We start from the raw sequence: 20,090 nt of genomic DNA on the forward strand, positions 1-20,090 counted from the left end.
TAAATAATAGCTGCAGATATACCCAGCCACATAATCAAAATGAATCTCATTTTGCAACAAAGAAATACAACTAAACAATGGATAGACTGGTCAATACAATGAATGGAGGCTAAGCTGCCTTTCTGTGGTCTCATTTGTATTATTATAATAATTATGCATATTACTCTCTTGGTTCTATTTACTTCAGCTCAGCATTATATCACACAAATCAGATTTATTATTTCTTATAGCACAATAGTATTCCATTACATCCATATTCCAATCTATGCAGCTATTCCTGAATTTATGAGCAACCACAAAATAAACCACCACGAATGTTTGGGTATTTATGGGGTTGTTATTTCTGTCTTTGACCTGGGAGTACATAGGCCTAGTAGTGGGGGGTTTAGTGACTCTTCATACATTATTTTGAATTTTTTTCTAGAATGGCTAGATGTTGCACTAACAACTTTTGTAACTATACTAACCACGAAGCCCTTTCAATACTATTTCTATCTTTTATCTTCTTTGCAACTTTTATCATTCTGAAGTGAAACTAGAGAGCTGACTGAATTTTTATTTCGCTTATAACTGATATGAAAGATCTGGGCTCCGATCCTTGTTTTTGTACTAATTGTGGGACCACAGATGAATCTGAGTTGCTTCTTCTGAGGCTTGGGTCTTTTGTTTATTCCCTTACTTTAAAAGAAAATTATTTTATTCAGGTTCAGAATCTGTGCTCTAAAGAGTTTGTGGAACTCTTAACTGTAGAAGGAGAAATTGTTTTTAAGACAAGTAGAGAATGTAGAAAATACTTGGTAGTCTTAAACTGCTGAATACTCTACAGAAATACTTAAAAATAATTAGAGAAATATAAATTTTTTGTGGGTAAATAAAAATGACAATATTACCTATATTAATTTGCTCAGTGTCATATCAATCAAACAGAATATTACTTTATATACCTAGAAAAAATAATAGAATTCATTTGGAGATAATAAAGGGCCAAAAATCTCAAAGGAAATAATGAAAAAGTACAAAGAAGGGGACCTAGGAGTACCAAATCTCAAATACTACAATGCAGCAAAATGACATTAAGAAATGGAGACTGATAAGTGGAACAGACTAGTAACATCACATACAAAAGCTAATGAATCTAGAAGTCTATTGTTCAATAAACTCTACGATCCTATATAAGGAGGCAAGGAGACATAAAGAAATAATTAAAAGAGCGAATGAATGAAGCAACCTGGGAGAAATCAGGTTTAGACCAACACATTGCACCATAGACTAAGAAAAGCTCCCAAATGGATACAAATACTTAAGATATAAAAATGACCATAAACAAATCAGAAGAGTAAATAAGAAATTAGTTTTTAGAGTTTACAGATGGGGTATGAGTTTATGACCAAAAAATAGAGAAGACCACAAAAGAGAAAGTGGATAATTTTAATTACATAAAATTTAAAAGTTTTATATAAACAAATGAAGGCACATAAAATTAGAAGGGCAATGTTAACTGAAAAAAATCTGCACCAAGTTTCTCTGATAAAGCCTTATTTCCAAGATATATAAATATATATATAGATGTATATACAGATATATAGAAATATATATGTATGCATGCATGATTCAAATCTGTAAGAATAAGAGTCATTCTCCAACTGATAAATGGTAAAAGGCTGTTTTTAAAGAAAAAAAATTAAGTTATCAACAGCAAGATGGAATAAAATACTCCAAATCACTAACAATTAAGAGAAACGAAAATTGAAGCAACTCTTGGGGATCCACCCCACCAAACCCATCAGGTTGGTAAAGTTGATAAAAAGTATCTAAATTCAAAGATATACACATACATACAAAAAAATAGCTGCTCTTTTTGTAGTGACAAAGAACTGGAAACTTGAAGGTATGTGCATCAATTTGGGGAATAAATGAAGAAATTGTAGCATATGAATACACACACACACACACAAACACACACACACACACACACACACACACACACACACGAAAACTACTGTGCCATAAGAGAAGATGAAAGAGTTATGTTCTTTTATGAACTGATGAAGAGTAAGGTCAGCAGAATTTTTAAAAAAATAATTTATGCTACTAACAATACTGTAAAGACAAACATTTTTGAATAATACAATGACTCCAGATTCCATATCTATGTTTTCCAGAGGACCTATACTAAAACAGGTGGGGTGATGGACCTAAAATGTAGAATTAAGATATGTTTTTGGACATTTCAGGGAGAAGATAGTGGGAGGGAGGGAAAAAAAATTGCTGTTTAAAATAAATAAATAAAAATGGGAAGAGAAAACTCTCCCCATACCAATACAGATTTGTATCTTATAGTCTTGCAAAGTTGTACGAACATAATTAGGGATTACTCTTCATTTGATACACACAACAACCCAGGGAAATCAGGGCTATTATTTTTATCTCCACTTTATAGAGACAGACAGTGCTTCGGTGATTTGCCCAGGTTTAGATAGCTAGTAAAATTCAAATTCAGGCCTTCCAGATTCCAGGTATAGCATTCTACTCCTTTGTTACTTTGTTATTTCTTCTGAGATATTCGTAAGGACTGACTAACTCAGCTAGTGATCTATCAGAGTGAGAAATTGTTTTTTTTCCTGTGTGGATTATTAGGTCTCTTTTGAAAGGCCATAGATATCACTGAAGAGGTTCTACGTTATTTTGGGCATGATATATCCATGTCATCTGCAAAACGGAACATCTAGATGAACCTAAACATCTACAGGGATTCCTTCATTTGTAATCTGTGTAAGGCAATCTCACTAGTGATGAACAGATCTGGTGAGCCTATCTACCTCTTTTATGCTTCCCTTGATAGCTGTAGAAGATCTCTTAAAGTTACCTCTGTGGTTGTATCTATCAAGGATTCTTCAATGGTCTGTGGAGGAGTCTTTAGTTTCATTTTCCTCTACTGAATCAAATAATCAAATCAAACAATAAACATAGTGATATACTGTATTCCATAGGCTTTCAACAAAAGTGACTAAAGAGATGGTACACTCTAGAGAATCATCTCTAGGCTCTTTCAATTGATCTTCATGTGGCAGGATGTTGAGATCCCTAACCATCTTGGTTTGGGAACAGTCCAGCTTTTTCAATGTCATTCCTAAAAGTAGTGCCCAGAATAGAGTATTCTAGGTGCTTTATAAAAAAAGACTAACACCTCCCTTGTTATTGATACTATGCATCTCTTAAAGCAGTCTACTATTTTATTAGCTATTTAGGGTTCCCATGTTACAATGCTGATTTATACTAATTCCCAGACCTTTTTTGTTCCTTCAAAGTTTTTGCTAGCCATACTTCTTTCAACTAATTGATACCTCTCAAATTGATTTGTTTGAACCCAAATATAATAACATTTATCACCATTAAACTTAATCTTATAGATCTGATCTCTAGTAAAACTTCAGATTTTGATTCTGTTATCTATTATGTTAGTCACTCCGTCTAGCACCATGTAATCTACAAATTTAACTATGACTTTAGTCAAGTCATTGATAAAAATGTTAAACAACAAAGGATTAAGCACAGATTGGGCATTGCAATAGAGATCTTCTTCCAAGCTGACACTGAATCATTAAAGACAATTGTTTGGATTCAGCTCTTTAACCAGTTCTGAATACATTCACTAATATAATAATTAAAAAATGAGAGAATAACTTCACATGGACGTCATTATCTCTCTATCTAAAATGTGCTACAAGAAGAAGTAGAAATGGAACAAAAGGGAAATTAAATGAAGAATGGCTACACCTAACTAAAATATATGTACTAGAGAAACTTTGTGCTTAAGGTGATGATTTCAAGGCATTCCAGGAATCCATTTTCAAATTATCTTTAAAAAAAAGATTCCTTCTTTTCCAGCTCAAAAAAGATTCCACTAGGAAAAAGTAATTATAATGTGGTCAAGTCCTACAAAAGCACGTTTTCCTACAGCACTGTTCTCATTGTGTCAAGTGCCAGGATATGTAGAGCTCTCTAAATGAGACCCATAAATTCTCATGAGTTCACCCTAGGTAGCCACACACGAAAAACCAAATGGATACAAAATAGCTATTGCCTAGACTATCATTCATAGCTAGATGGACATCAAAGTCTGCTACCTGTCTAAAGTAGCTATGCATGGACAGAAAATGAAGATGGACAATTAACAAGAAGAAAAGATGTTGGAATGCATTTTAGAAAATGTAGTGATTTTAATGACCTAAAGCTTCCTCCTGAAAGTCTCTTCTTTTGAATGCCACTATTGGCATGCAAATCATGTAACCCAATGATTTCAGAATAACTAAATCTGCAGGTGACCTAATAAGCAAGATTCATAGTAACTTTCAAAAAGCCATAGGATATTACCAAATACCATTTGTGAGAAAGAAGTAACAGACTTCAAATAATAACGGACTTCAAATACATGCTTGGTCAGAAAATATATGGACCAATCAGGCAACAAAAGTGAGGAATGGCCTTCCTACAGGTTTCAATTACACACACACACACGCCAAAATGAAAAAAAAAAATTTTTTTTAAAGGGATGCTGTGTTGGGCAAGTCCTCTATAGAGTTATAGAAAGACGATATAAAAAGTTTTGACAGTGGATTGCAGTCTTGACAAGTGAAAGGCACATCCACCTCACTAAAATCATATATCAAAATTTCTAAGTATGAGGTTAAAAAGACTCAAATAGTTTCTAAAAATACAAATAACTTGTTGGGAATATGGAGCCAAAAACAATGTCTTGGGGCATCCCCTAGAGTACCACACTTTCATAGATGTTGGAAATTATTGAAAATCTATATCTACTTTTTTCTTATTAGCTCCCTTAATGATGTTTGAACATATTACAATTCTGAAAGTACATTTGTTTCTCCTCCCCCCATTAGGTTGTTAGCACTACATCATCAAACAACTCCTTCCAATTGCTCAAATAAAGTTACCTTTCTAGGATTCTCTGGACTCTTGTGTTTGTATTTCAAAGTTCCTACTCAGCTCTGGTCTTTTCATCAGAAATGCTTGAAAGTCTTTATTCCATTAAAGGTCCATTTTTTCCCCTGTAGGATTATACTTAGTTTTGCAAGGAAGTTATTCTTGGTTGCAAGCCCATCTCTTCTGCCTTTTGAAATACTGTACTTCACCTCCCATTTATAGTAGAAGCTACAAGGTCTTATGTGATCCAAACTGCTTCTTTCGGGATGCTTGCTGTATTTTTTCACTAATTTAGAAGTTTGCAATTTTGACTATGCCATTCCTGGGACTCTTCCTTGTGGGATTCCTTTCAGGAAGGATCAGTAGATTCTTTCTATCTGTACTTTGCTCAAATGACAAAGCAATTTTGAATCGACTGCTGTACCATGTACGGAATTTGAAGTCACGAAGTTTGAAATTATAAAATCAAAGTAAATCATTATCATTGTATACTGGCTATAGATACAGAAAGAGATTTTTACACTGCAATTGAAAATCTCACTTAGATACAATAAAAAGCAAAAAATGTACTCACAATTACAGGCTCTGCTACCATACGCCGCAGAGTTCCTATTCGTATACTTCGACAATTCAGAATGACACTTTCAAAGTGACTTGGGAAATTTAAAGGCGTAGTATCAACTAAAGTTTCTGGAGAAGTAACTTTACGACGTTTTAGGGGTGTATTCGGTACAGAATTGCCAAACTGGAAGAGAAGAATAAATTCTTGCTTTGAGTTTTTAAAAACGGGCCCCCAAATGATCAACTTCTATGTTCAGGAATGACATCCAGGAGAAATTAAAGGTTTTTATAACGTAATTATGTTCATCCCATAATATCCTAATTAAATGAAGCTTATATAGTGCTCTTTATGGAATTACTGAATTTGAGCCTCATGACGACCTTCAAATCATGTCAATCCTCAACATTTGATTTTTTAACTTTAGCGACTTCAAGCATTTGCTTGACTTTATAATTAGTAGTAACCTAATTTTTACTTATGTGTTGGCAACTGTGTACATTTGTGGCTATATGCAATAGAGGGGAAAAAAAAGGGAGAGATGTGATGTGTGTAAGTCTGTGCAGGTGCTGATGTTCTACTAGATGCTTTGCTGGTCTTGCTTACCTTACCTGTGAAGAGATCCCTGAGTATTTGTTGCATGTTTTCATTGTTTGCCTTTCAGACTCAAGTTTGGTGTTGCAATTATACCCCCAAAGCATAGCTTAAGTACTTTGGGCTCTAAGCCCAAGTGCGCAAAGTTAGTAATGAGGTTCAGTGAGAAAATAAAGGTGTTAGATAAACTGCATGCTGGAATATCTGCAGCACCTGTTGGTGGCAAATTTGGCATTAACAAATCAATGATTTCTTCTATCTGCTAAAAGGAGAAACGTATTTGTTGAAGTGTCTGTGAATCTGCTCCAGAAAGAGCTAAAGTAATCTTTCAAGTTCCTGACGAGGGAATCGAAAAAAGGAAAAGCAGCTAAGTTTGTGGGTAAAGGAGATGGTAGTCACCCCCACTCTCTCACCCCAAGGCTTCTGCTTTTCATCAAGGAATATCAAAAGGGAGATTAGAGATGGCAGTTTATCCTTGTCCTTTTTTTACTTCAGGGTTCTTCTGACATTATAGCCCCTCCCCCTTCCTGTTCAGCTGTTGTCTCTCCTTTCCCTGTATTTTATGAGTTATTTCACGGTTAATGTGTTAGGAAAAGTGCATATTATCAGAATTAATATTTTGTTAAAAAGCACTGTATGTAGAAAAAGTGTATTTACAGCAATCTAGCTAAAGATTAGTTTTTCGTGGTCATAGGAACCTAACACACTATTTTCCCACAGGTTCAATATATATCAACATTTGTGTTTTTGACTTTTGTGCTATTTTCTAGGAATATAAGAACCCCTGTGAAAGCTGGGGTTTGACTGTAAATTCTAGAGGTACTATCATCCCTATTTCATAGATGAGAAAACTGAGTTTCAAGACATATTCGGTGACTTGCCAGGGTCACATAGCTGGTAAGTGTTAGATATAGGATATGAACTCAAGTCTACCTGACGCAAGTACAAAGAGATAATAAACACTATTTGGTTTGATAGTAAACCACAGCCAAAATTAGTGTATAAAAACTAAAGTGCTTAAACTAATTTATAATTTTTCAATATGCCTTTTCTTTGGAAAATATGTCAATCAGTCCATGATTATTTAAATTAAAAAGGATCTTTTCTTCTCAAAAAGGCAACTGCTTTAGAAACAGAAGTTCACACTGAAAATTCAGATATTTAACCTAAGATTCAGAGTATACTATGTGCTGAGCACTATATTAAGTCTGCAGAAGATATATTCCTTGACCACAGGGAGCTTAATCCACTCCTCATAACCACTGTGAAAACAGATGGGTATACCTACACAGTGTTTTGAATTCTAGGCTTTCATTAAAGATGAAAGAATACCTGATCTTTCATTCTTGCTTTTCTTGGTATTGTGACCACCAGTTCTGATTCTGTTGCAGTACTTCTCCCTCTATGTTCTAATCCACAGCTGTTTTCTTTTAGTGCAGCTTCTACTTTTCCTGTAGAAGGTGCTGGGGAAGAACGTGCTGAATCTGCAGGTCGCGGCGATATACTTTCCCTTCTATTAGTATTCCCACTGTCAGTGTCATCCTCGTCATCACTGGACAAAATTACTAGAAGAGAAATAGAAGCTTAAGAAATTTTGCTTTCAAATTTTTTTCCAAAAACACAGATAGGTTATGATAGCTGACAAATATGCTAGACAACATTTGGCTTTCCCTCAGGCATTATCCATCACCAATCTGAATGACTGAGGTTAAATCTGAGAGCAGTTAAAGCAAGAACAGAGAATGAATGGTGACATTGTCTAAAAAAGGCCAAATCTGTTCCTATCCTCCGCCTAAATTATAATACAAATGGAAATACAACTACAAATTAATAAGCAACTACCACAGGAGATGTTATTGAGGAAAAAGCTAATTAGCTAAAGAGGAATGTACCAGAAAATACTGCATATAATAATTTGTTGACAAATAGTACTACTAACTTCTTTGTGAATTATTCCTTACTATCTCCTTTGGAAAACAAAAACTTGTGTTTTGTAGGACAAATCATTCCATCTGATGGTCAGTCTTCCAGGTAGGGGAGACAAGACTCCCCTTGAAACTAGAAGAATCTACTTAGGGTCATGATGTGTAAATTTAATTCAGCTCCATATTTATTTACTAAGCATTTGAGCTAAGCACTAGAGATAAAGATTTTTAAAAAAAAAAATTCTAGTATTAAAGGACTTTAGGAGGAAAAGGCAGGAATATAACATGTACACAGATAACGTGTTAAGTTAACTGAGGAATAGGATTGTCTTTACTTTAGTATTATATCACCAGCACTTAGTGAACATTTAATAATTTTTTTTATTTCATTCACTTAGGCTTGTACTCAAGCCCTATACAACTTGGACCCAACCTATCTTTCCAGGTTCATTATCTCCAACCCCCTCCCATAATGTAATTATACCCAAAGTGGCCCTCTTTAGGTTCTTCACAGAGGAACACTCAACAGTCCGTCTCTAAGCTTTTACATGGGCTACCCCCCCCCCCAGGATAAATCACTTCCTTAGCCTTGTCTCAGAGTTTCTCTTCTATTTTAAGATACAGCTCAAGTACCGTTGTTGCCATGAACTCTTTCCTGGTCCCCCCAATTGCTAATGCCTTTCTCTTCTCTTTCTAATTCTCTTTCTCTCTATCTTTTATTTAGTTGATTTGAATTTGTATCTATTCATTTTTATATTTATGCTGTATATGTTGTCTCCCCAGGAGACTATAAGCTACCTGTTGCTATTCATTCTTTTTACTTGTACCCCCTAGCATTAGTTTTACTAATTTCTTTGCTGTTGTTCTTCTCAATCCTTGGTCACGGCCAATGTGGGAATTTGTTTTGTTCAAATATGCATACTTGTTATAAGGCACTTGTCCTCCGTCCCGTCCCACCCCCACCTCGGCCCTTTTTAAAGAAGGAAAGATGATAGGAAGAAGTAGGAAAGAAAAAAATTTGTTAACTCAAAATTTTTTTTTAAAAGAAAGACATTGCACCAAAGCTGAAGTTCTTAAGAGTTAGGGATTTTAAGAGATGAAGGAGAGGAAATAAATTTTAGGAATGGCACACAGTAAAGCGCAGTGACAGAAGGAAGAATGTCAAGTTCAAGGTGAAATCTGGCAGGAACAAATGACTTATAAAGGGAAATAAATATGGAAAAGAAGGTTGAAGCCAGATTGTGGAGCGCTTTAACACCAGGTAGAATAAATGAAACATTAACTAAATGCTTAGTAAGCAATAGGGATGCAAATACACAAGTGAAGACAGTTCCTGATATCAAGGAACTTATATTCTAATAAAGTAAGATGTATCGATATATAAGGGTCTGGTGGTCAGGAGGGATATACTGATTTGGAAAATTACTGAGATGGCTAGCCATGGAGGAGTAGACCAATGCAACCTTTCAAGGAGCGATGATTCTATTTCTCGACTTGGGGGTGGGGGGAAACAAGACTTTACAAAATGGCATGCTGGCTGAAGGGTGTATATTTTATCCTAGAGGCAACAGAAAGCCCTTTTTTTGAGCAGGAAAGGAAAATGGTTAAAAAAATATTAATTTGGCAGCTGTGAAAATGATAGACTGGAAAGGGGTAAAATAGAAAGGGAAACAAAAGACTGTTGCAATAGACTAGCCAAAAGGTGAATACCTGGATTAGGATAATGGCCATGGGCAGAAAGAAGTGTAATGATGTGAAAGATGCAGCAGAATAAGAATCAACTTTTTTAAAATAATTTTATATGTGAGGCTGTCTACTTCAACAATAGCAAGGACAGTGGTACTCTCAACTGAAAGGGAGAACAGGCAGTTTGTGGGGAGTAGGAATGAAAGAAGACAATGAGTTTTATTTTTGACATGCAGGATTTGAGATGCATATAGGACATCCAGATAGAGCTGTCTAGAAGTCAACTGATGATGCAAGCCTAGAGTTCAGGAGAGAAATTAAGGTTCAGATCTATGGATATTTGAGTATTTGTATAGGGACGATAACTAAATCTTATAGAAAATAAATATCATTAAGAGAAAATGTAGAATGAGTAGAGGGATCAGGACTGAGCAGTGGGGGGGACACTCATGCTTCATAGGCAGAAGGATGGACAGGGTTCCAACTCTGGAGACTGAGAATGACCAGAGGACAATGCCACAAATGCTAAAATAGATAATATCTATGAAAAGAGGGCTATTTGAAGTGACAAAAACCCACAAAAAAGTCAAGGATGAAAAAGACTGAGGAAAAAGCCACTAGAACATGTTGTTTGGCAGAGGATAAAGATTACCATTGGTAACACTGAACAGGATTTCAGTCAAGTGTTGGGTTTGGAAATAACACTACAAAAGACTGAGATGTGAAAGGGAGAAAAGGAAATGGATTCTTCCTAGGAAATTGCTGGTAAAAGGAGAATATCTTGAGAAGATATCAAGTTGTCAAGGTTGTTCTTAGAGATGAGAGGAACCTAGGAATATAGGCACAGGGAGGGAGCTGGTAGCAAACAAGTGACTGAAAAGGACAGGGAGAGATGAGATAAAGTTTCTGGAAGAGATAAGAAGCAATGAAATCAAGAATGCCAATAAAGGGACTAACCTAGGCAAAAAAGAAAACCGTGGCCAGAAATAATGGGAAACGAACAAAGAATACAGGAAGGTGGAGAAGGGCTTTAAAAAGAGAAGAGAGCTCAATAAGTCAATCATCAACAAACATTTATAATATCTATTATGTATGAGGTTCTAGGGAGTTAACATTATATTGTCACACATTCAAAGACCAGTAGATAGAGGATATTTACAGATATATAATTGAGGGGTGGGAGATAAATGCGAGTCTAATAACAAATAAACAAATAAGGTTCCAGAAAGAGGTGGCAGTTGAGCTCAGATATGATGGAAGCTAGGGATTCTAAGACACAAAGGTGGAGGGAAAGTATTCCAGGAATGGGGGAGCTTGTACAAAGATACAGAAATTGGAAATGAATCATTTTGTGTGCAGGTGAAGCAAGGAGGCTGGTAAGGTTGGAGGACATATGCTGCATCAAGACTGTGAAGTGAATTAAACACTAAACAAAGGAGTTTGTATCTTTTCTTATATGATAGTGAGGAACCACAAAGGTTTCCTGAGCAAGACAGTGGCATGATCCGTTCTGCACTTCAAGAATATCAGTTTAGTAGTTGTATGGAAGTTGGATGGTTGAGGGAGAGAGGGTTGAAGAAGAGACTTCAAGCTGAATAGTACAGGGGAGAGGTGATGAAGGTTCAGACAAGGGTAGCTGTAGTATGAATAGAAAAAAGAGGAACATAGTATGATGAGATGGGAAAAAACCTACCAACTGGATATAGGAAGATGACTGGGTTTTCAAAACTAGACGACTAGAAGAAATGTTGGTAAATAAATACAAGTAAGTTAGGAGGAAAGGGAATTTAATTTCCTGGTTTCTCATAAAGTCACTAGCTTCCACTTGCTCCATTCTAATATTTAAAGGTGGTATTTTCTTCAGTGGTCTTTTGGACCTCCTTTTCCATTTGGCTAATTCTGCCTTTTAAGGCATTCTTCTCCTCGTTGGCTTTTTGGAGCTCTTTTGCCATTTTTTAAAGTGTTATTTTCTTCAGTATTTTTTTGGGTCTCCTTTAGCAAGTCGTTGACTCATTTTTCATGGTTTTCTCGCATCACTCTCATTTCTCTTCCCAATTTTTCCTCTACTTTTCCTACTTGATTTTCCAAACCCTTTTTGAGCTCTTCCATGGCCTTAGACCAATTCATATTTTTCTCAGAGCCTTTTTATGTAGGCTCTGACTTTGTTGACTTCTTCTGGCTGTATGTTTTGATCTTGTCACAAAAAAAGAGTCTATAGTCTGAGTCTGAGTCCTTTTACGCTGCTTGCTCATTTTCCCAGCCAATTACTTGACTTTTGAGCTTTTGGTCAGGGAATGATTGCTTTCAGAGTGGAGAGTGCTTTTCCCCAAGTTTTAGCAGTTTTACACTGCTGTTTTCACAGCTACTTCTATTCTGAGGTGATATGATGCTCTTCTGCTGGCCTGTGAGTGCAGGTACTCCTTTCTGCTGTGTAACTACCAGGAGGATTACCTCTCCACAGTCACCGCACAGTCACAGTCTGCCACACCAGTGCTCCTCCTCCCCCATAAACTGCCAACCAGGACCACGACCCATATCCAAATAGGGCAAAGGAAGAGAACCCTGTCTCTGCTCCAGCAAAGTGCTCCCTGCTGTCCCACTCTGATCCACTGCTTGATTCCTCCCACTATGTGGGCCAGGGGCTCCAGAAGCAGCTTTTGCTGGAGCTCTGGAAGCAGCTGCCAGAGCTTCCTGCTGCTGCCACAGTGCCGCCTCCACCGCTGGGGCCTGACTGCGCACTTCACAGCAGTTTTCTCACCAATCTGTTCTGTTGTCTTTGGCATTTGTGGGTTGAAAAGTCTGGTAACTGCCACAGCTCAGTGATTCAGGGCCCTGAGGCCTATTCCGCCTGGTCTACTCCCAGGCACTGGCCCAAGCTGGGCTGTGCTCCACTCCCAGCACTCTGTGATAGACCCTTTCCGGTGACCATCGAGGCTGTCTTGGGCTGGTGACTTGTTTCCCTTTACTATTTCATGGGTTCTGTAGCTCCAGAATTTGTTCAGTCATTTTTTACAGGTGTTTGGGGGGGTTTGGGGGAGAGCTTAAGTGAGTCCCTGTTTTCAAGCCTCCATCTTGGCTCCGCCCCACAGAAAGGGAATTTAAAAAGAAAAAAAGAGTTCTCTTTTGCATATGTAGGTTTTGAGATGCCTTTGGAACATTCAAGTGAAGATTTCAAATAGGGCATTGGAGACATCAGACTGCAGCTTAGAAGAAATGAGAGTTGGATACATAGATTTGTGAGTCAGTTGCAGGGATAAAAAATTGCAGGTAAAATCCATAGAAGCTGATGAGATGAGTACAGGGGGTGAAGAGTAAAGAACAAGTACAAAGCCCTGGGATATACCCACACATAAGAGGAAGGACATGGTTGACTATCTAGCAAAGGAGACTAATGATTGACTAGACAGGTAGGAGGAGAACCAGAAAAAAAAAGTGTCACAAAAACCCAGGGAAAGGCTAAGGTAATGGTCACTGTGCATATGATAATGCGATTGAAGCCCCAGTCTTTGTACCAAGAGTCATCAAAATGAAGATTATCAGAGGACTTACCACCTACGATGCTCAGTATGCACACAAGTATCTGACAAAGATAACGTATTAAAGTCTTTAAGGAGGCAAAGAATGAAGGCTAAGGCCATTGGATTTGGCATTAAAGCGGTCATTGTGACCTTAAAGAGAACAATTTTAATTGAGTGGGAGGAGAAGCAAGATGAAAAAACAGATACTACATTTTTCTCTCCTCAATTTTCTCAAAGAGGAGGAAAGGTTATCTGTTGAAAAACAGGTGGTGGCAAAGGCATATAGAGCTTAAAGTGGCTAGAGGTTTGAAACAGCAGCTAGTGTTTGACAAAGTCAATATAGGCAGAACAAAAAGATCATTTTGCAACAGTGATTGCTTCCAAGCTCTGAATCTAAGATCTCTACTACCAGGAACCCTGGATGACAGAGCATGACACAAATGTTGAAATGATACTATCAACTTCCATATCCTTTTACCTCAAACACCAGGAGGTAGGTGTGTGTGTGTATGTGTTTCCCTTCCTCCTTTCCTCCATGGATCTAAACTAAAGTGACAGTAAATACCAACATCACAGGCTCATTATAAAACCTAAAAGTCAGCTACTACGTGGCCTCTAGATGCAGAGGAAGCAGAAATAGAAAGAATAGACCAATCTCTTCTCCTGAAAGAAACCCCAAAATGAAAATTCTTAGGAACATCATAGTCAAAACCCAAAGCTTCCAACAGAAAAAACCAAGAACTCAAATGCTAAGGAGCCAGTCAGGATCATAATTTAGCAGCCACTACTACAAAAGTGCAGATAACTTGGAATATGATATTCCAGAAGGAAAAGGATATAGACTTACAACCAAAAATCATGTACCCAATAAAACTAAATATAATGCTACAGGGGGAAAATGGACCTTTATTTTAAGAGGACTTCTAAGCACTCCTTGAATGATGCAAAGACTAGAACTGTGTAGAAATTTTTAAATTCAAACATAGGAGTTGAGAAACAAAAATGTAAACATTAATAAAAATGATAATTGTCTGAAAAAGGATGACCTGTGCTTTCATTCTACTATAGAGAGATGACAGGACTCAGAGGAAGTTAGAGAACATTATTATCTCATAATCAGACTGCATAAATAGACTTTATACAAATAAGGAGAAAGGGGTGGGAAGCAGGTAATATTTCTAATTTACTCTCACCTGAACTGCTTAAAAGAAGAACACACACACACACACACACAGAAATTTCATTCAACAGGGAAGTAGGGAGGGAAAAGGGAGAAAACACAAGGGGGAACTAGAGGGAAGATGGATTAAGGGAAGGCTTAGCCATAAGCAAAACAAACTCTATAGTGCCAAAATATTTATACTTTTGAAATGGCAAAGAATGGGAATGGGGGAAAAAGGGGAAGGGGAGACTCATGTATTAGGGAATGGCTGAAAAAATTATGGTATATAAATGTGATAGAGTATTATTATTTTGTAAGAAATGATGAAGGGGATGATTTCTGAGAAACTTTGGAAGACTTGTATGAACTAAGACAGTAAAAAGAACAGAATCAGGAGAACAGCTTATAGGATGCCAGCAATATGGTGAAGGCAAACAACTGTGAAAGACTTAGGACATTATTAGCATAATGACCAACCCTAATTCCAGAGGGCTAATAATGAAATATGCTACCCACCTCATGATAAAGAAGATTCTGGTTCTATCTATCTGTATATGTCATGGCCAATATGGAAATTTATTGCAATTGAGTATACATGCTTATAATGGTGTTTGTTTTTCTTTAGTTCTTGGTGGGGATGGGGAGGAGGATTGGGGTGGTTGCGATGAAAACTGAGACTTTTGGCTGACAGAAAAAAAATATAATACAAAAAAAAAGAATTGACAAGAAGGAGCTTCAGAAAAACTTGGAAAAGACTTCAATGAATTGTGAATTAATATCTTTATGTAAAACAATTGGGATTTATTAAAATAGTGAAAATATTAAAATAGTGTCCAGACAGTTTTACCAAGATATTCAATTCTATTTTTAAATTTTTTAAATTTTAATTTTTTTATTTAATAGATTTAGTTTTCAGCACTGATTTTCACAAGAGTTTAAATTATGAATTTGCTCCCCATTTGGCATATATTCTGGTTGCCCCATTCCCCAGTCAGCCCTCCCTTCTGTCACCCCACTCCCCTTCCATTCCCTTTTCCCTTCCTTTCTTGTAGGGCAAGATAAATTTCTATGCCCCATTGCCTGTATATCTTATTTCCTAGTTGCATGCAAAAACTTATTTTTTTTGAACATCTGTTTTTTAAAACTTTGAGTTCCAAATTCTCTCCCCTCTTCCCACCCCACCCACCCTCCCTAAGAAGGCAAACAATTCAACATAGGCCACATGCGTACAAGATATTAAATTCTAAGGATATACCCCACCCCTGACCTAAGACATCTAATGACAAAAAGAAAAAAACTACATATACAAAAAAATATTCCTAATAGCACTTTTATGGCAGCAAAGAACTAGAAACAAAGTAAATGCCTACCAACTACAGAATGGTTGAACAAATTATGGCATATGATTGTAACAGAATATTACTGCTTTAAGAAAGATTAAGATGAATAAAGAGAAGAACTGATTCTGAGTGTAGTAAGCAAAACAAGGAAAACAAACACAATGCCTAAACAATGTAAATGGAGAACAATAAAGTAATTGAAATAGTGTTGAGAAATTATAAACAGCCAAGTTTCACCCTAAAGAAGAGATATGAGGAGGAAAGTCCCTGCAGAGGTACCCTGTAGCAGGTAGGAGACTAGAGGGTGCTACATGGCATATAATGTTAGACTTTTTCAATATATTTATTCCACTGAACTGTTATTTTATTTGTTTCTCCCTTTCAGTCTATGTTCACAAGGGATGGATCTCTGGGAGGGAGAAAGGGGATACACTGGGAAAAGTTGGTGATTTAAAAATAAAATATATCAGAGTGATTTATTAAGAAAAACAGCTAACTTTCTTTCCAATTATTCCAATCAAACAAGCAGCCTTTTATCACTTGCCATATCCTCCTTTACTTAAATTAAAAAAGGACAAAAATCCTCAAAAAACCAAACCATTTTAAGATTTCAGGGAATATCCTAAGAAATGATTTGTATTAGAAAAAGGGTTTAAAATAAGAAGAGATACAAAATAAAAACATACTTACTTGGATCGTTTAGATCAGATGGTTTTGTATTCCGTTTTCTTAAGTTTGTAATTTGGGGTATTTTTGCACCAGGTAAAAGGATTTTTCCATTTGACTGTAGAAAATTCTGTCCAACATAATCATGACTCACAATAATATCAACTGGAACCTTTCCCAAAGTATTGCCATAAAATTTTTTGGCATTTAGTCCAGTGTTTTGAGACTTTTGTCCTCCTGAATTATGATGAATGGATGTTCGTGATAAAGGTATTGCTGCTTCATTTAATGCTTGCCTACAATTTCTTTGTAAATCCTTAGAAAAAGTAACCCCGCAGTTTTGGCATTTGGTCTGATTTTTTCTTTCTTTCCCGCACTGTGGACAATATTCAGTTTGTGCAGAAACCTAAAATTCCCAATGAAACAGAAAAAAAAAAAAAAGATGTTCCCATCAATAGCAAAACCCTGAAAACATCTCAAAAACAACACCCCATTTTACTTTTACTAGCAATATACCAACTAAGAATATTGTAAATAGGAAAAAAAAAAGTAGAGTCATACTGTCAAGATTATCTATTGGGGATGAAGGTCATTGTTGGTGTAGTTAAGTGGATGGCGAGGTAGCCCAGAGTCAGGAAGACCTAAATGTTCAAGTCTCACCTTTGACGCATATTGGTTGTATGACTTTGGGCAAGTAACTTAACCTCTCAGTGCTTCAGGGCCCACCAAGTGCTAAACTACATTGGCAGAAGAATTTCAACTGGACTTCCCTATCTCAATGATATTAAATGCCTAGTTAAAAAAAAAAAATTGGGATGGAATAGGTTGGAGATTGTTCTATAAAATATATTGGCTGTAACTTCTTCAATGTCCCTTATATGCAATCTGATGCATAAAATAAAATACTTAAGATCACAAAGAAAATCCATTATACTGTAATATAATGATCAAGATATATTTTTTAAAAAGGTCATGGGTTCCCTGAAATCTAATCACAGACCCCTTGGGTTCCATAGGTCTTAGGTTAAGAACTCTTCAAATAGTCCACTACCCGCTGTGTGTGCAGAGGTAATATAAACCTATAGAGCTACTCTATGGGCTTAAGATCCATAGAGACTGAATGATTTAACCAAATGTACACAACTGAGCCAGCAGCAGAATTAGGGCCACTAAGCCAGGGTGCCTCTCCCTAGCATATGCTATAAGGCAAGCGCCTATTTTCCCATTTGCACAAATACAACAAATTTGCTCTAATTAGCCTTAACTATAAGTTACCAATGGTACACATAGATTAGATGAAGATAATCTAATGAGATGGATCACCCTAATCTTTTTTTGTTATAGTAAATGAAAAGACCCTGAAAAGAACATTAGGCAAGAAGGTTAAGCTCAGAGCTGTCTTCTTAGGTTGGGGCAAAGGTAACAACTACCAGAGGAATACAGTAGCTAGGTGGTAGTGACAAGTTTCTATGTCAAAATATTTAAATGATCTTCAGCAAAAAAGCTAGTAAATGGCTGGAGTATTTCCTAAGAATCCAAATATAAAGCTGATCTTAAATATATAGAGTAATCATTCTGAATAGAGAAATAAAAATATCTTGGAATAGTATACATCAGAGTTGTCCAATCTTAGGTATTTATCTATTGAAACAACAGACAATATTATTCTGATTTGCCATTTTAGTGACTGCTCTGTGGTAGCTCAGCTTCGCTTACTAAAGCATTTATTTAAATTTCTATGCTTGTAGGTGGGCCGCATTTTGGACAGCCCTGGCATAGATAGTAGACCACTCTTGGAGTATAGCTAAACTTAACTGTGTTATCTTTCTATAAACCAGGAAGAAACTGCATAATATGTTGAATGAGACAATACCATTAATAATACACTCTCATAATTTAGCATATCTAACATTTTATCACATATAAGCATTGAAAAATGCACGGTAATCAGCATATCATAAGAAATTTAGGTCAGCAAAGAGTTTAGGACATAATTTTTGAAAAAGCAATGTAGATCACCTAATAAGTTTAAACTTGGATTTAATGATGATATAATTCTCAAACATTTTTCAACTAAAAACCATTAAAATGGAGTCAAAAAACAGATTTCCAAAATAATTTTGCACCCAAATTGTATAAAGACTTTGAAAATCGGCTATCTAACCTACTTTTATTTCTCAATGCAAAAATATAATTAGTATGTGCTACTCTCTGTTAAATACCAACGATGTGCTATCTCATTATTAAACAACATTAATTCCAGAAAGAAGTACAATAAAGACCTTTTCTTAATTTAAACACTAATAATTCAAATCACCTGGGATAATGTCTTAAGGAAACGTCATTTAACAATAATCTTCAAGTAATCACAGGGCTGCATAGAGGCTGGTGATTCAGAAGAAATAAACAAACAGCAACTGAAATGGGGGATTTATGTTAATTTTGGTGAAGCCCAGGCCTATGATTTCAGGAGAACTCCTACACTGTGTACAAACTCCCTTATATAAAGCCTTTAGAGAATTACTTGTGGGGTATTGAAAAGTTAAGTTACTTACCATAATCATATAGCTATTATGTGTCAGAGGCAGGACTTGAACCCAAATCTTGACTTCAAGACCAGCCTTTTATCCATTATACTATATCACCTCTTAACAGCACTTATATGAAATGTACTGCTAATGAAGGGAATTTAATCTTTTCCTTTGGAATTAAAAATAGTCTACAACTCTAATGTGTCTTCAATGGTTAAGGAATAACTGTATGAAAGTAGAGGGTGAAGGGGACACAACACGGGGGTGTGTGTGTGTGAAGGGAAGGGAAGTGGGAAACCTGCTAGAACTCTCAAGCTCTTCTCCAGTCATGTGATTCTAAATTGAATGTTTTAAATATACCAACATATAGTACCTAGCCCCATATAAAATGCTTAAAAAGTTTCAGTAGTAACACTGCTTAATTTCTCTAACCCACCTCTAAGTGGGTTAAATTTTTTTTTGAAGCAGGAGACAGCTGGAAATCAGACTGGTATGAATTGCAGTGACGTTTTGGTTGTACCTTCCTCTTGATTTCACACTCTGATTCTGATTCAGACTCTTCTGTTTTCTCTATTATGCTTTCTAAAGGAATATAAAAAAGAACAGAAATTCATTTTTATACTTCATCAGGTGGTAACTCATAGAATTAAAGTACTATAATTTTCTCAAAGAGTCTCTCAAGTTAAATATGTCAGAAGATGACATCTCAGATCATTAAACTGTGAACACCTGGCCTTTATTTGACTCCACATATTTACATTATCTCATTCTCTCATCAGGCTCTCCTCATTTAGCCAGTACCATGATAGTTCTCCCACTATTCTCTTTTGCTTATCTGCTCTTGAAAGGATATGGTAAAGTGTAATTTTGTATTCCCGCCTCCACCTCCAACTTGGAACTTAGTTCCTGAGGCTTTATGCTTCTAAGTGCTGACCATTTACTCTATGCTGCCTAGATTCAGACCCACTACATGACGGCTTTGCCATGTAACCTTACAAATACCTCGGTATCTCCTTTCCAACTTGTGTTAAATTATCATTCAAGGCTACCATTCTTCAAGAGCATGTGTTAATCAATTGTCCTATGACTCTAATCACCAATTCCCTCATTTCCTCATCAAAAAATGCTCCTCTCTGGACACCACTTCCCTGAATGAGATGTCTTC

General features: G+C 36.2%; 1 protein-coding gene across 3 annotated transcripts in view; it reads right to left on the bottom strand.

The window, feature by feature from the left end:
• SENP6 (SUMO specific peptidase 6) overlaps window positions 1–20,090 on the bottom strand; it is a 136,112-nt gene that overhangs the window by 28,024 nt on the left and 87,998 nt on the right. For all 3 annotated transcript variants that reach the window (XM_036766794.1, XM_036766793.1, XM_036766795.1), the window contains 4 exons: window positions 19,362–19,507; window positions 16,419–16,800; window positions 7,430–7,662; window positions 5,519–5,689 (listed from right to left, as the gene is read on the bottom strand). In XM_036766794.1, coding sequence (XP_036622689.1) covers window positions 5,519–5,689; window positions 7,430–7,662; window positions 16,419–16,800; window positions 19,362–19,507 — 932 coding nt within the window. The remainder of the gene's footprint in view (window positions 1–5,518; window positions 5,690–7,429; window positions 7,663–16,418; window positions 16,801–19,361; window positions 19,508–20,090) is intronic.

This window comes from Trichosurus vulpecula, chromosome 7 (genome assembly GCF_011100635.1).
Source record: "Trichosurus vulpecula isolate mTriVul1 chromosome 7, mTriVul1.pri, whole genome shotgun sequence".
In the NCBI taxonomy this organism is placed as follows: domain Eukaryota; kingdom Metazoa; phylum Chordata; class Mammalia; order Diprotodontia; family Phalangeridae; genus Trichosurus; species Trichosurus vulpecula.